Consider the following 16,665-nt stretch of genomic DNA (forward strand, 5'->3'; position numbering starts at 1 on the left):
ACAGTGAGTTCTACAGACGGCTTCTCCATTGAAGTTGTTTGCATGCCCATTTATTCTTTAGTGGGACCAGAAGGCTAGTTACATTTGGCCTTGCAAATGACTCCTGAACTCAGAGTTCTTAATCAGTCACCCAGTCCAAAAATATTTAGTAGCCTTGGTCAAGGCAGGCAGTTACAGTGTGGCTTCCTGTCTTACTTCTTGGGAGATTGAAAATGTATTTAAAGATTTCCCCATGTGAGTGTCACATGTAGAGCTCAGGTGAGAAATTAACCATGTGGGAGAAATAAAGGGTGATTCCACTGGGGTGGAAAATCAAAAGAAAGATCATATGGATTTATGACTGTGAAATATTGTGACTTTAATAACACATGGAAACTGAGGGAGGGGCTATATGTATATGGATTTTTGGTTCACTTTGCTGTATAGCAGAAACTAACACAATATTGTAACATAATTACAGTCCAATAATAATATTTTAAAACAAATTTTTTTAAACACATGGAAATTAGATCCCTATTCAAAGCCACAACCAGACTGTAAGTGATGATGTCAGGTATTTTGTTGCATCTGCTGATGGTGTTAGTGTGGCCAACACTACAGGTAACACCAACCTTTGGTGATGCCACTCAGAGGACAGGTAAGTCTTGTTGGTTGCTCTGGGTCAGCCAGCTGAGCCCAAATAGCCTATCACCCAGGTAAGTGGCAGTGCTAATAAGTAAAGTCGTTTGTTCAGAGAGGCAGGGTGTTTTGTTTTGTTTTGTCTTCCTTTTTTTTTTTTAAACAGGCTTGTTTCTCCCTGGGAACTAAAGTGCAGAAGTTTATTCAGAAAGGCAGTGAACTGTGCTCATAGCACTTGTGTGCTATGTATATGCTATGCTCATAGTAATTGTGTCTTCAGGACACAATTACGTTTCTACTTAAAGTACCAAATATGTCTCTTCTCCCTCTGCCTGCTGTGGTCTTAGATGGCGGGCAGTGAGTCTTGTGAATTAATAGAGCATGAAATCCACAAAATAGGAAATCCATTCCAGGTTGTTTGGTGAAGGATCTGGGATATGTGAAATCCTCAAGTGGCTTAGACCACAGGCTTAAGACACTGCAAAGTAGGGACATTTCCTGTTAGAGTTTGGATGGAATAGGTCAAAAAGAATCATACCCATCAAAATTACCAGAGATTTTAAAACTTGAGAAATGCTCATTCAACTATTTTGGTATTCTTGCCATTTGTGTTTCAGGGGATTCAAGCAGCATTGTATCTGCGATTTGCTACACGGTCCCCAAGTCAGCTATGGGCAGTAGCCTCTATGCTCTAGAATCGGGCTCTGATTTTAAATCTAGAGGGATGTCTGCCGAGAGTCGAGTGATATTTGGGCCTGGTGTCACCATGTCCACCTGTGATGTCATGATCATTGATGACAGCGAGTACGAAGAGGAAGAGGAGTTTGAGATCGCCCTGACAGGTGCTTCCGACAATGCCCGCATCGGAAGGGTGGCGTCTGCCAAGGTGCTCATTGCTGGTCCCAATGATGCTTCTACTGTGTCCTTGGGCAACACAGCTTTTACCATCAGCGAGGATGCAGGTAATGGAGAGCATCTCTGGGCTCCCCTCACTCATCTCCTGATCCCTTCCTTAAATAGTTTCCTCTTAGTTTTGAGAATGCCCTTAGGATGTTGAGAATGCCATTCCTCAGTGACAGTCTGAGGCAGGTAATACTCAGCATCAAAACCAAGAATGAAAGATAGTGAAGGTTAGGGAACTCCATTCACTTATCTTGCTCTGCTGACTGGTGGCAGGGAGAGACCTGACTTAGAGCTCACTGGCTGACCTCTGTGGTCCAAAGGGAGGGTGTAGTGCTAAACATTTGCACGTGAAGGAGGGGGATATGATCTGTTGAAGATGGAGGTAAATTATTTAGTGTACTGCAACTGCCATAACAAATAAATTCAAAATTTCAGTGTTTTAACAATGGAACTCTCATTCCTATAACAGCCCAGGGCAGTCAGTGGGCAGATTTCTTCCACCCAGGCCTCTTCCCTCTTTGGGCTCCACATGGATCTCAAAGTCTTCCTCATATTGTTGACAGACATCCTGCTATTAATAGGAGAGTCAGTGGTGCTGAGCATCTGCTAACCTGAGCCTCTGATCAAGACCTTGCACCTCTTTGAAGGTGATATTCTTAGCAATAGTAAAAACTTAAGATTTTGGAGTATTTACTGAATGCCAGCCACCTTGCCATGTGCATTGCATTCTTTCTTATTTATAAAGAAGAGCAAATGGAGTCCCAGAGAGGTGAAATAAATCATCAGAGACCAGATAATACAACAGAACTGGATTAAAATCCAGACCTTTCTATTATACCGTGTTCCCTTCCCCATACAACAAATGCCCAGCCATGACTACTTGTCACCTCACGGCTATTGGCTCGAACAGTACGATTGATGGACTTGTCACGTAGCTTTTCTCTGACTTTGGTTGTGAAAACTGCTAAAAATTTACATACATATCATTAGGGCCCTACAAAGTATGTTGTCACAGCAGCCAGAAGATGAGCTTCTTCCTGAGATAAGCAATAAGCACATATGGTTTAAGTAATGATGTGTGCAGCACTCAGACAGAATAGGGAAATCACCCAGTTAGGAACATTTAATTAGGGACATTCAGCTCCAGGCCTCATAGAGTCCCCTAGCTGGTTCTTCCTTAATTGGCTATTTTCTAGCTCATCCTTGAGGCCCTCGTCTCTGAGTTTCTTCTCCATAAATAGGCTTAAGGTGTTTTTCAGTGGACCCTCCCCTCTTTGTTGTTGTCGTTCAGCTGCTCAGTCGTGTTCAACTCTTTGCGATCCCATGGACTGCAGCATGCCAGGCTTCCCTCTCCTTCACTATCTCCCAGAGTTTGCTCAAACGCGTGTCCTTTGAGTCAGTGATGCCATTCAACCATCTCATCTTCTGTTGTCCCCTTCTCCTTCTGTCTTCAATCTTTCCCAGCATCAGGGTCTTTTCTAGTGAGTTGGCTCTTTGCATCAAGTGGCCGAGTGTTGAAGTTTCAGCTTCAGCATCAGTCCTTCCAATGAATATTGAGAGTTGATTTCCTTTAGTGGACCGTCCCCTCTTAAGTCCATTGTTCTGTGAAGAAGCCACAAAACTGCTTTCCCCTAAAGGCTGTCTTCCTGGCACCACCTCCGTGGGGCCCTCCTGCAGGTCTGCTCTTGAACTTAATATCCATACAACGAGGGATGGTGACACCTCTGGACCTCAGAGGGCGCACAGAGCGTCACTGAAGGTGGACTAGGCAAGGTGCCAGGATGCAGCTGCTGCGGCGAGGGAAGACATTGTTCTGAAAACCACACTCACACTCTGGTTCAAGGCTGACCACTGAAACGTATGCTTCTCAATTCAGGTACAGTGAAGATCCCAGTTATCCGCCACGGGACTGACCTTTCCACCTTCACGTCTGTCTGGTGTGCCACGCGGCCCTCAGACCCAGCTTCTGCCACCCCAGGAGTTGACTACGTTCCCAGCTCTAGGAAGGTGGAGTTCGGACCAGGTGTCATTGAGCAGGTGTGCATGTAGAGGTCAAAGGCCAGATGGATTGTTCATGTCATCTCTAGTCTGCTCTCCAAAGTCTTTAGAGGACTCTAAAATATTGAAATATTACTGTCTTCCCTTTCTTCAGACATCTTCCCTTTAAGATGTTTAGAAAAGATCATGGGTGATAGACACCAAATTATTAGAAGGAATTACCTGTATGGCACAACTGTAGATCCCAAATGTAATATTGTGAAGTTAATATTGTAATTTTCATCTTTTTAATGTGGCCTTTGGCTTCCAACTAGGCAGGATGAGACAAAAACCAGCTTTGTCTATCCTTTCCCTGCTGCTGCTGCTAAGTCACTTCAGTCGTGTCCGACTCTGTGTGACCGCATAGACGGCAGCCCACCAGGCTCCCCCATCCCTGGGATTCTCCAGGCAAGAATACTGGAGTGGGTTGCCATTTCCTTCTCCAGTCCTTTCCCTAGCCTTACCCTAATTTGATGGTTTTGACGTCTGTGTTTCTGAAGGGCTAAGTTGCCGTTACTTTCCCATTCACCTCTGGGATGAGGAAAGGGGAGTGTCGAAGAGGTGAAAGATTTGTATTTCAGGACCATTGGAGAGTTCAAAAACAGAAGCCAACAAAGAAACTTAGATCTTTGACAAACTCTCCAAATGCCATTTTCAGCATAATATCCAGCATCACGGATTTAGGGTAGAAACTGCACTTGATTGATTTCAGATGTCTAGAGAAAAAACACCTAGGGTATGTGATAAATAGATCATCATTTTATGGATTTAAAATTTTACTTTAAGACCAACAGAGAGATACAAGTTGTTACTTTTGCCCTAATCTCCCAAAGGTAAATAAGTGTTGGGTGGTGAGTATTCTATAAGATTTGCTTTGATTTTTCCTCTCTTTTTTAATTAGAAAAAAAATTTATGGAGGGGTATGTGCTAAGTCAAGGTGTAATTGACATATAACATTATATCAGATTCAGGTATACAACATAATGGTTCAATATTTGTAAATATTATAAAATGAACACCACAATAAGTCTAGTTAACATCCTGATTTTTCTCCTAGTATTGCACCTTGACCATCTTGGATGACACTCAGTATCCAGTGATTGAAGGGCTGGAGACGTTTGTGGTTTTCCTCAGCTCCCCACAAGGGGCCGAACTGACAAAACCCTTCCAGGCTGTCATTGCAATTAACGACACATTCCAGGATGGTAAGAAACTGGGGATACCAGCTGGTGGCTCAGATCAGATTTCTATTATTTCCTTAATATCCACATACATAACATTGGAACTCATTCACATTTTCACTCAAGAAAAGTGTGTGTGTGTGTATGAGTACATGCGTGTGCACATTTTTAGAAATATGGGGCAGAAATAATCATTCATGTTTCTGGCACTCTGCTAGGCACACTTGGGGATTATTGCACATTCAGTTCCAGGTCACCACTTTAAAGTGAGTATCACGATAAAGCAAGGCAGATGAATTTTTTAGTTTCCCAGTGTATATAAAAGTTTACACCATACTGTAGTTTATTAGGGGCCTGCATTGTGTCTAAAAAAACAAAAGTACCTTAATTTTAAAATATTTTATTGCTAAAATGCTAATCATCTTAGCCTTTTGCAAATCATAATCTTTCCTTCAGTAGAAACATCAAAGATCACTGATCACAACCACCGTAATGAATATAACAATAATGAAAAAGTTTGAAGTATTGGGAGAGTTACCAGCATGGAACATAGAGACACAAAGTGAGAAAATGCTGTTGGGAAAATGGCATCATAGACTTGTTCAACACGATTGCCACAAATTTTCGATTTGTCAAAAATACTGTTTATACAAAGGGCAGTCAAGTGAAGTACAATAAAATGAGGCATGCCTGGTTGGGCTGTGTCCTCAGAAGCTCAAGCTCTAGTTAGGGGATCAGACCCTCAGACAGAAAAAGTAGAATATATTATGATAAATGACCGAATAATGTGATAAATCTGGTAGTGTATGGGAGAGGAGGCTGAATCATAACTAAGTGTGGAAGAATCATAGATTTCACAAAGGAAGTGATATTTAACCAGAGTCTTTAGGTGTGGTAGGAGGTTATCTAATGGATAATAAAACGTTTCTAAATGGAGAACTATAGTATATGTAAGGTATACAATTTTGAAAGATGCATATTTGGAGAACAGTGAGATGCTTGCTTTTGCTTCAAGCCTGGCAGGAGGTGAATGGGAGGAAATGAAATGGAAAGACATGTTGGAGACAAGTTCTAAGATGTCTTATGTTCCAGCATCAGGAATTTATAGGTACAGGGGAGCAACGGATGCTTTTGAGCAGAGGAGTGGTGTGATTTTTGTTAAAGGAAATTAATACTGACCGTCCTGTGGGTGATGTGCAGGAACAAATAGACACAGGCACCTGGACAAAGTGGCGCTAATGGTAAAGAACCCGCCTGCCAATGCAGGAGGTTTAAGAGACACAGGCGCAATCCCCGGGTCGGGAAGATCCCCTGGAGGAGGGCACAGCAACCCACTCCAGTATTCTTGCCTGTGGATTCCCATGGACAGAGGAGCCTGGCGGGCTACGCTTCAGAGGGTCACAAAGAGTCGGACACAACTGAAGCAAATGAGCACGCAAGAGCACCTGGACAAAAATATGAGTGCCCACTGAAGAGCAGGCCTCTGTAACAAGCGAATGCAGGAAAGCACCGTTGTTTCTGGGGAAGAATTGGTGAACTCTAAAATTGCCAGATTCTAGAGTTGGGTAGAGAAGATCAAGTCAAACCTTTCACTTCAAGCAGGGGGACCCTCCTCAGCCTCCTTATGGATTGACATAGAACCCACAGTGACGTTCTTCAGTGTCATCAAAGAAGGAACAGGAAGCCCAGCAGGGTTATCATCAATGTCTTTGTTCTTAAATAATTTATTCACTTACATAGTTTTCAAAAAGGCTTCCTAGGTGGCTCAGTGGTAAAGAATCCATCTGCCAATGCAGGAGACATAGGTTTGATGCCTGGATCAGGAAGATCTCCTGGAGAAGGAAATGGCAACCCACTCCAGCACTCTTGCCTGGAGAATCCCATGGAAGAATCCCAATGGACAGAAGAGCCTAGCTGTTTACAGTCCTTGGGGTCACAAAGAGTAGAACATGACTGATCAACTGAGCACACATAACTAAGAAAAAGTAAACAGCAAAAATCATACTATGAAAATTGTCTTTCTTCTACTCCTGTCTCCCAAGCCTCTGTCTCCCCTCCCTGAAGACAACTATTTGAAGCAGCTTTTTGTTATATGTTTTCATATATCCAAAATAGTGTCTTATTTTAGACTTAGGTTTCTTGAGGTCTAACATACATAAATCAAAGTTCACCCACCACCACAATCCAAGATGTTGAACAGTTCCGGCATCCTACTCCCTGAGTGATTTGACACTATGCTTCCACAGCAGAGGGTGTAAGTTTGATTCCTGGTAGGAGAAGTAAGATCCCCTGGTAGGGGATCCCACATACTGCCTCCATAGTCAAAAAAAAAAATCCTTGCAAAGTCAGCCTCCCAAAGTGATCTTAGCTCCTTTTAGAAATGGCTGTTAAATTATCTAAGTGGCTCATCTCAGAATATTTTCTGTTTTCACCTTTCTCTTCTGCTCTGATACCTAGAATTAGACTTGGTGTTGCCCTGAAGATGCTGAGCAAGGCAAGAAAGGCCTTGTAGCTGCTACTGCAGGGCAATCTTGTATGTGCAGTTGTATCTCACCATTAACTCAGAGAATGAGAGGTAGGAGTTTTCCTCAATCACAGACTTAACCATCACCCATACAGAGTCCACTGCATTCCAGGCGGGTTGTGTTTGCACATACTCTGTCAGTTACTAAGAAGATTAGCAGGTGATATTTTCCATGCCTAAGACTGGTGCTTAACACTAGGGATTACAGAGGAGTAGAGAGTAGAGTCCTGCGATCTATTTCAGGACACCAGACTTACACAAATGTGAGGATTACTGCAAACTGATGTTCTCAGAGAGGTGTTGGCAATAGTGTGTGATACCCACTGCGAGCCCGGGAGCCTTCCAGGAGCCTTCTGTGAGCCTGCCTTCTCCCATTCACACATCCTATCCTGAAATAGAAATGGTTCTGCAGTCAGACAGAACTGACCCTCAGGGCCAGCACCCTCACTTCCTCTGAGGACTGTAGTGAGGTCCCCAGCACCAGGCCAGGGACCTGTATTTTATCCATGGTCTGTTAGGACCCGGGGCACACAGGAGGAGGTGTGCGGCAGGCTGGGGAACTAAGCTTCATCTGTATTTGCAGCCACTCCCCTTTGGACTTACCTGGTGGCTCAGACTGTAAAGTGTCTGCCTACAATGCGGGAGACCCGGGTTCAACCCCTAGGTCAGGAAGATCTTCAGGAGAAGGAAATGGCAATCCACTCCAGTACTCTTGCCTGGAAAATCCCACGAAAGAGCCTGGTAGGCTACAGTCCATGGGGTCGCAAAGAGTCGGACACGCCTGAGCAACTTCACTTTCTTTCACTTCCCGCTTTGGTCTCATTACCACCTGAGCTTCGCCTCCTGTCAGATCAACAGTGGCATTAGATTGTCATAGGAGCGTGAACCCTACTGTAACTGTGGATGCACGGGATCTAGATTGTGTGCTTCTTATGAGAATCATCCCAAACCTGCCCCCTGCACCCAGCTCCTGTCCGTGGAAAAGTTGTTTTCTGTGAAGCCATTCCCTGGTGTCAAAATGGTTGGGGATCGCTGCCTTGTAGGGTTTGTCAAGAGGATAATAAATGATGTGTATGGAAGCTCTAACACAATGCCTGACCCAGGTCAGGCCCTTTGTACATCTTAAGCTCCACGCATAAATTTGTCCCCAAATCCAAATTGCCTTTCCTTTGTCTCTGCTCAGTCTCCCACTGAACTGAGGGCTCCTTAAAAGCAGAACCTCTTCCCAGAAGACAGTCACGAGAAGTGTTCACCCACTTCTTTCTTTTCTTTTCCTCTTTTTTTTTTTTTTTTAAGCAGATAGGCATGTGAAAGAAAGGTGAAATGAAAGTGAAGTCACTCAGTCATGTCCAACTCTTTGCGACCCCATGAACTGTAGCCCACCAGGCTCCTCCGTCCATGGGATTTTCCAGGCAAGAGTACTGGAGTGGGTTGCCATTTCCTTCTCCAGGGGATCTTCCAGACCCAGGGATCGAACCTGGGTTTACTGCATTGCAGGCAGATTCTTTACCCTCTGAGCCACCAGGGAAGCAATAGGCATGGGAGTATGTGTTAAATAGAGGGAAAAGGGAAAGAAGTCTTTTACATCTCAAGAGAAATCTGAGGTTGATTAATACATGACAGGGCCCAAACATTACCACTTTAGCTTTTAATTCACCTCCACCTTGATGCCTGTCAAGCCAGCAAAAAAATCAATCTAAAGCATTAGATAAAATCTGCCATGAGCAGAAAAGTTTTCTTGCTTGTGTTGCTTTTCGCCTGGCAACAAGCTCCCTTCTTGTCTTCATGTGCAAGGTCATGTCATTCCCACCTCTTTCTTAGAAGCACAGGCAGTTGTTCTGGATGGAAAGAGTCCCAGATGGGTAATGTGTAGGACCTCATACCAAAGTCACTCATCTTTTTAGACATATCTTCTGGGTTTTTCTTTAGTGATAAATGGTAATGGTTAGGCTTAGCTCAGATGATAGATTTGTTTTATTTTTGCCAATGCTGACAGTTCTGAGCAGTGGACAGGTTGGAAGCAGAGAGCTTTCTATATGTTGTCTTGCACAGAGCTTTGTGCTCACCCGTTCTGTTTGTTCCTTTCAGTTTGGGCAAGGCACGTCCAGGAGGCAGCCAGGAAATACGTGTTTTAGCTTTAAGGTCATCTTTCTGCAGCTCCAAAGACGATTTGACATATGACTGGACAGATGACTACCTCTTTGTATTTTTCATAAAGAAAATAATAACTGTCCCTCAGCAAAATGTTGGTCTCAAAAGGAGACATGCTTTAATGCAGAATGTTGCCTAAGGCCTTATAGAAAGCAAGGAGGAAAAACTGATCCAATGTATTCAGAAGCCTGGAGATGGGAAGCAATACACACCATGATATAGTCATTCCTCCCAATATTTGCTTCAAATTTTGATGCTGGAGAAGACTTGAAAGTCCCTTGGACAGCAAGGAGATTAAACCAGTCAATCCTAAGGGAAATCAACCCTAAATATTCATTGATGTTGACTGATGCTCCAATACTTTGGTCACTTGATGCAAAGAGCCAACTCATCAGAAGAGATTCTGATGCTGGGAAGGATTGAGGGCAGGAGGAGAATGGGATGACAGACAGGATGAGATGGTTGGATGGCATCACCAACTCAATGAACATGAGGTTGAGCAAACTCAGGGAGGTAGTGAAGGTCAAGGAAGCCTAGTATGCTGTAATCCATGGGGGTCACAAAGAGTTGGACACGCCTTAGTGACTGAACAGCAACAACCAACATTTGAGTGCCTTCTGTTTACTGTATTGAGCACTGATCTCATTCAATTCAATCCTCCCAATAATTTTAAAAATCAGATATTAACATTTCCAATTTACATATTTAAAAAAAGGAAAAAGCAAGGTTCAGAATCTAAGTAACTTTTCCTGCCGAGAGAGACTGCCAGCTTGCTTAGTCATGTCCGACTGTCGGACATGTCTGGCTGTCTGTGGGACCTGTCCGACTGTTGGGCGTGTCTGACTGTGGGACATGGACTGTAGCCTACCAGGCTCCTCTATCCATGGGATTTCCCAGGCAGGAATACTGGCATGGGTTGCCATCTCCTTCTCCAGGGAATTGTCCTGACCCGGGGATGGAACCCTTGCCTCCTGTATTGGCAGGCGGATTCTTTACCACTGCGCCAGCTACTGGCCAAATACAGCTTGTGGGTGTGTTTTGTTTGGCTATAATAGTTTTGGCCTGAATGGAATTTCTTTTTACTATTTTAATTGCTTGCTATTTTGAAATTTAGGAGCTATGACCTAAAAATGCAGATCTCTGGCTTCGTTTGAAAATAGGGACACCTGCCAACAAAAGAATGAAGCTAAGGGGCAGTCCTCTTAAAACACGACCTGTTCTTTCCTCTTTACCAATGGTCCCTGTTCTCTATTGCCTTTCTGGCCTGGCCATGCATGTGAGTGGTCATTTATCATCAGGTTTACACTGCTGTTTGCCTCTTTGTAGCCTTAGAAGGAACATGAACATTTTTGGGTTCTCAGGTCTCAAAATTTTTCTTCCACCTGGCACATATCTTTATTTGCATCACCTATCTGCATCTGAGATGGTGACTGTTCCCTGAAGCTGAGCAAACTTGATTTGTTCTATTTTGTTTGAACTACGCTCACAGTGGAGCAGGCTTCCATGGTGGCTCAGAAAGTAAAGAATCTGCCTGCAATGCAGGAGACTGGGGTTCGATCCCTGGGTTGGGAAGATCCCCTGGAGAAGGGACTGTCTATCTATCCCAGTATTCTTGTCTGGAAAATCCCATGGACAGAGGAGCCTGGTGGGCTACAGTCCATGGGGTTGCAGCGTGAGACATGACTGAGCAAACAACACTGTCACTTCACTTTCATTCACACTCATGGTGGGAACAGTTTCTTGGTTCTGAGAGCGGTAGGCAGGCCTTGAAATCTGCTGACTGCCTGTGATTTATCAGCCTCTGGTGGTCCTTAGTGGCACCTTCCTGCCAGATTGCCGAGGGCCCACGTGGGCTATCACCACCTCCCTTGGTGTCTCGCTAACAATGCCTCCATCTTTCCTTCTCTCACCCAGTGCCCAGCATGCAGTTTGCCAAGGATTTGCTCCTGGTGAAGGAGAAGGAGGGCGTCCTGCATGTGCCCATCATTCGGAGTGGAGACCTGAGCTATGAGTCATCAGTGAGGTGCTATACTCAGGGCCTTTCAGCTCAGGTCATGGAGGACTTTGAGGAGAGAAGAAATGCAGACTCTTCACGGATTACGTTTCTCAAAGGGGAGAAAGTAAGTGGATTCATGGTGGCTGAAAGATGGGCTTCTCTCCTTCCTTGATGCCTTTATTTGTCCATAGTGAAGTAATTCAGACAAACTCTGAACATCCTACTACTACTACTAAGTCGCTTCAGTCGTGTCCGACTCTGTGCGACCCCATAGACAATGTTTCTAATGAATTGTTCATATCGGGTTGGCCAAAAAGTTTGTTCAGAGTTTTCCATTACATCTTACAGGAAAACCTGAACAAACTTTTTGGCCAACCCAATACTTTCAATGATATCATCTCTTCTACGTAGCTGTCTTCTCTGTTGCCCACTTAGCACCAGCTGCCTATGTCATTGGTTGACTGGGAAGTTTAGATGGTGTAGAATCTTTTTGGAATTTAGCAGAATCAGATGACTAGGGACTTCTCTTAATCTGAAACTACAGTGAAGAGGAATGCACTCCACAAATGTTGCCTAGAGGAAACGGTCTTCTAATACTTGGGTCCCAGTGGCAAGGCAGTACACATTCTGGTATAGGGCCTGCAGTACAGGATTACACAGGTAGAGTTGAGCAGATTCAGGTCCGGGGAGTATTTTCTTGGTAATATAATGCAAAATGATGCATACAGATACGGGAATTCCTGAGAAATTCCAGTCACTAAATATGGCTGCATCAGAATCAAATAGGGCTTCCCTAGTGGCTCAGAGTAAAGAATCCACTTGCAATGCAGGAAAATCGGGAGATGCAGGTTTGATCCCTCCAGGAAAGATCCCCTGGAGGAGGAAATGGCAACCCACTCCAGTATTCTTGCTGGGAAAGTCCCATGGACAGTGGAACATGGCAGGCTGTAGTCCATAGGGTGACAGAGTCAGACATGACTGAGCACACACACGTCAGAATCAAGCCTGCAGCCTCAGTGTATTTCCAAAGCACGTGTTGAATGGGAGTTGTATTTCCCCAGTTTTTGGATCTCAGTTTCAGATGACTAAGTCAGTTGTGGCCCTGATTGCAAGGCTGCAGCCCTTGGTTCAGAGTATGCAGTTCCCACTGTTCAGTTCAAGGCCTTTTCTTATTTTGTTGATTGATTCATTTCATTTTACCTCTATTCTGCAGACAGTCACAGTCCTTCCCTATCTGAGGTCATCAATCCATTGTCTGTTAATGTGTGTCTCTTATTTGTATTTGTTCTTTGAAAATGCCTCGCTCTTCATATACATCATTTTTAATTTATAAAACTGCTACTGTGGTATATTTTTCACACGTTTTCTCTGTTTTCTCAGCAATGTGTTTTGGTATCTGTGCATGTCATTTATGTGTATATCTAATCTGTTGCTTCAAACTGTTGCCTAGTATTTCATGAGGTGCACTTACTGCATTTTACCCATTCACTCTCAGCAATAGACAGTGAAGATCCTCCGTTTCAGTTCCCAGTCACCTCCTAACACTCTGCCATTACTAACAGTACCACTAGGCAAATCCTCCTACCTGTCCACTTAGTCAGCAGCAAAATTGCTGGACCACAGGGCATGAATGTGCTTAATTTGAAAAAAAAAAAAATAGTATTAGGATACTTTCCAAAATGTCACTAACAGGACATGAAGGTTGTTAAAACCCTACATCCTCTTCTATACTTTTCCAGTTATGATTTTTACTAATTTGATATGTATAATATTATATCTCATTTCAATTTGCCTTCGTCCAATTATTTCTATGCTTTGCTCAGATGGCAAAGAATCCACCTGCAATGTGGGACACCTGGATTCGATCCCTGGGTTGGGAAGATCCCTTGGGGGAGGGCATGGCAACCCACTCCAGTATTCTTGCCTGGAGAATTCCCACGGACAGAGGAGCCTGGCAGGCTACAGGTTGCAAAGAGTCAGACACAACTGAGTGACTAAGCAAAGCACATGTTTGTTAGTTCACTGAGTTTCCTCTTACAAGAATCTATTATTTTTAACCTTTGTTACTTATTTTATTGTATTGCTATCTTTTCCTTACTGATTTGCAGTAGTTTCTTGTGTACTCTAAATATTTTTAATATTAATAATTCTAAATAGTAATGTTAATCCTTGCCAGCTTTAGACATTTTAGCTTCTATAAGCATAGTTTCCTTTTTCTGTCTCTCATCTACTACCTTTGACCTTGGTGTTCTTAGTTGAACAGAAATCTTCGTTTTGATATAATCAAGCATATGAAGTTCAGTTCGGTTAACTTCAGCTCAGTTGCTCAGTTGTGTCTGACCCTTTGTGACCCCATGGACTGCAAGCATGTGAAAGTTTTGCCTTATGATTAGTTCTTTTGAAGTTTAGCATAAGAAGACTTTACCCATCTCAGGTTACCCCAGATTCTTCCTCCATTCTTTACCACCAAAAGAAAATAATAGTTTCCTTCTCTGAGCCTCTCAAGTCTTTTACGCATGCATAACTCATAAAACCCCTGTCTTAGTTTTGTATTTTATGGGAATTTTACTGGTGGCAGGTTGAAACACATATTAAAACACACACACACATAAGTACTGTAAATTCAATCTTCAGCTTTGAGTCTGCATGTCTGTATTTGTTTTAAATTCAAGAGAGGATTCTCTGCCTATCCAAGAGGCAGTTTGTAATTTAATAAAATCATAAAGAAAATACAGCTTAGTAGTCTAGATGTTACCCACATGGCAGCCTATTCATAAGCACGTTTTGGAATCTTCATCTCCTTTGTCATTCTGAGCAATGTCTTTGGAACTTGTCATTTACTAGAATGTCCTTTTTTAAAATTTATTTTTAATTGCAGAATAATTTTTTTCCAGTGGTTTCTGCCATAGAACAATGTGAATCAATCATAAGTATACATTATATCCCCCCATCCTGCACCCTCCAGGAGGAAAGGGTGGGATGAATTGAGAGAGTAGCATTGAAACATATTTATTACCATATGTAAAATATATAGCTAATGGAATGTTGCTGTCTCACACAGGGAGAATGTCTTTTATTTTTAAGATATACTGAAGAGTCAGTACTAAATTCATGCTTTCCATAAAGAAATTCTTACTGTAAGAAAAATGTGAGAGGGAAAATAAAAGCATTCTTCAGGAACTTAAAACCAGGTTAGCAAACCACAAGTAAATGTTCACAGAGATAGTCTCCCTCCGTCTAGTATGACTTAGGAGGTGTGACGGTGAAAGCTCCATATCCATATATCCTATGCAGTATGGTAGTATAGTGAGTTTAAGATCAGCCAACTAAAAATAATCACACTTCATATCATATGACTATGCTATCAAGGCTGCTCTGTTGTTGTGACCTTATTTTACATTTCCCCAAGAAGATTGTCCTCAGTAGAGAATATTCAGTTTGGGAAGCATTTGATTTCTTTCCATCCAACAGGGATTTAGATTGTGTTCTCAGGCATTCGGTTCTCAGCAGTTTTCAAGTGAGACACCATTTGGCAGCTCTTTATAGAGTTCTGCAGCTTTTAAAGGTGTCTTTAGCCTAACAGGAAGCTTTTTGACTTCCTTATAAGAGTCCTCAATTTTCACAAAGGAAAAAGAACATTACTCACCTCTCCAGGAATTCTAATCCATATGTTAAACCCTCACCATCAGAAGTCTACCTATCATAACATGTACAAGGGTATAGATGAGTCCAGGCAAAATGTGGGGAAGCACACAAATGTTCTCCAAATGCTTTTTAGTGATTCACTTTATTGCTCTAGCTTTTCATAACTTATGACCAGTAATTCAAAATGGGTTGGAATGTTGAATACAAAGCTCCACATGTAGGTAGGTCCATCCAGGCATGACTGTTAAGACTTAAGTATTCTCTTTTATAAATGAAATTGTTGGAAATCTTTTGAATTTGTGTTGGCTCTTTGATGCTGCAAAGAAAAAAAATTACTTTCCAGGGAAAGGTGAGCAAATAATTGATCCCTCGCTGCAAATTTGAATCTCTCTTGTGCCCTTGGCTCTAGATGAAGAACTGTACTGTCTATATCCACGATGACTCCATGTTTGAGCCTGAGGAACAGTTCAGGGTCTACCTCGGCCGTCCTCTTGGGAACCACTGGAGTGGAGCCAGAGTTGGAAAGAATCACATGGCCACCATCACCATATCCAATGATGAAGATGGTAACAGAAGAAATTGCCTTTAGTTTCTCTTAGGTTGATGGGACTTGAACTGATGTTTCATACTAATGTTTTAATGTAATTATAGGTGTTTTGAAAACTGAAAGCACTATAAAAATGTCTGATGGTAACAGCTGGAGTATTAATAAAAGAAAAACAGTCGTGGAATATTTATAGAAAACAATTATACTCCAATTTAAAAAAAATGTTGGCAGCAAGGGATCCCTTCCACAGTCCTCTGATTTTTTTTGACTGTAATTTTTTTTTAATTTCAATTGAAAATTTTTAAACATACAGTTTTATCTGGATGTTTATTTGGGCTTTTTTGTTCCTGCTGTGTGACACGTAGACTATTAGTTCCCTGACCAGGGATTGAAACCATGGCCCCTGAATTGGAAGCAGGGAGTCTTAACCACTGAACCACCGGGGAAGTCCCAGAGCTCCAGTATTTTTAATCACATTGTTCCCTAGCACATCACCAAGACATAAGGAATGAGTGTGGTTAAGAGCTAGGACAGAAGCACTAAGACAGACACAGAACAAAAACTGTTTTAAGTCCCAGCAATTCAGGAGCAGGGCTGGAAATACAATCAGAGTCAGTTGAATCCAATGAACTGATTTAAAACACTGCCACCTTCCTGGAAAAGTCTAATTTCTCAGTTTTATTCTCTCTAATTGATTTGGCCTACTAACCTAAAAATACTTAAATTCTTTAGTCAAGTGCTAGCAACGAATGACCCAAGCACCAAAGAAAACAAAATCTGTTTTAAATAGGGACATAGCTGTTTTATTAAAATAGATATTTTAATGAATAGACAATAGTACTACAACTAGTAATAGCTGTTATATTGAATACTGATTATATACCAAGAACTGTTATAAGGATATTATTTTAAAAAAATGAAAAACTTCATTTAATCCTGACAGTAACCTTTTGAGGTAGGTGTTATTTTATCCTATATTATAAGTAAAGAAATTGAACCCCAGCAAAGTTATCTTATTTATGCTCTTCGTTTCACAGCTGTAAGCAACAAAACTGCATGAAAA

The 16,665-nt window shown here is 42.3% G+C and overlaps 1 protein-coding gene across 2 annotated transcripts in view; it reads left to right on the top strand.

Moving 5' to 3' along the window:
- The window catches only part of FRAS1 (Fraser extracellular matrix complex subunit 1), a 516,652-nt gene that overhangs the window by 456,373 nt on the left and 43,614 nt on the right, over window positions 1-16,665 (top strand). For both annotated transcript variants that reach the window (XM_069594438.1, XM_069594439.1), the window contains 5 exons: window positions 1,236-1,580; window positions 3,398-3,558; window positions 4,616-4,763; window positions 11,329-11,534; window positions 15,465-15,621. In XM_069594438.1, coding sequence (XP_069450539.1) covers window positions 1,236-1,580; window positions 3,398-3,558; window positions 4,616-4,763; window positions 11,329-11,534; window positions 15,465-15,621 — 1,017 coding nt within the window. The remainder of the gene's footprint in view (window positions 1-1,235; window positions 1,581-3,397; window positions 3,559-4,615; window positions 4,764-11,328; window positions 11,535-15,464; window positions 15,622-16,665) is intronic.

This window comes from Ovis canadensis, chromosome 6 (genome assembly GCF_042477335.2).
Source record: "Ovis canadensis isolate MfBH-ARS-UI-01 breed Bighorn chromosome 6, ARS-UI_OviCan_v2, whole genome shotgun sequence".
NCBI lineage: Eukaryota > Metazoa > Chordata > Mammalia > Artiodactyla > Bovidae > Ovis > Ovis canadensis.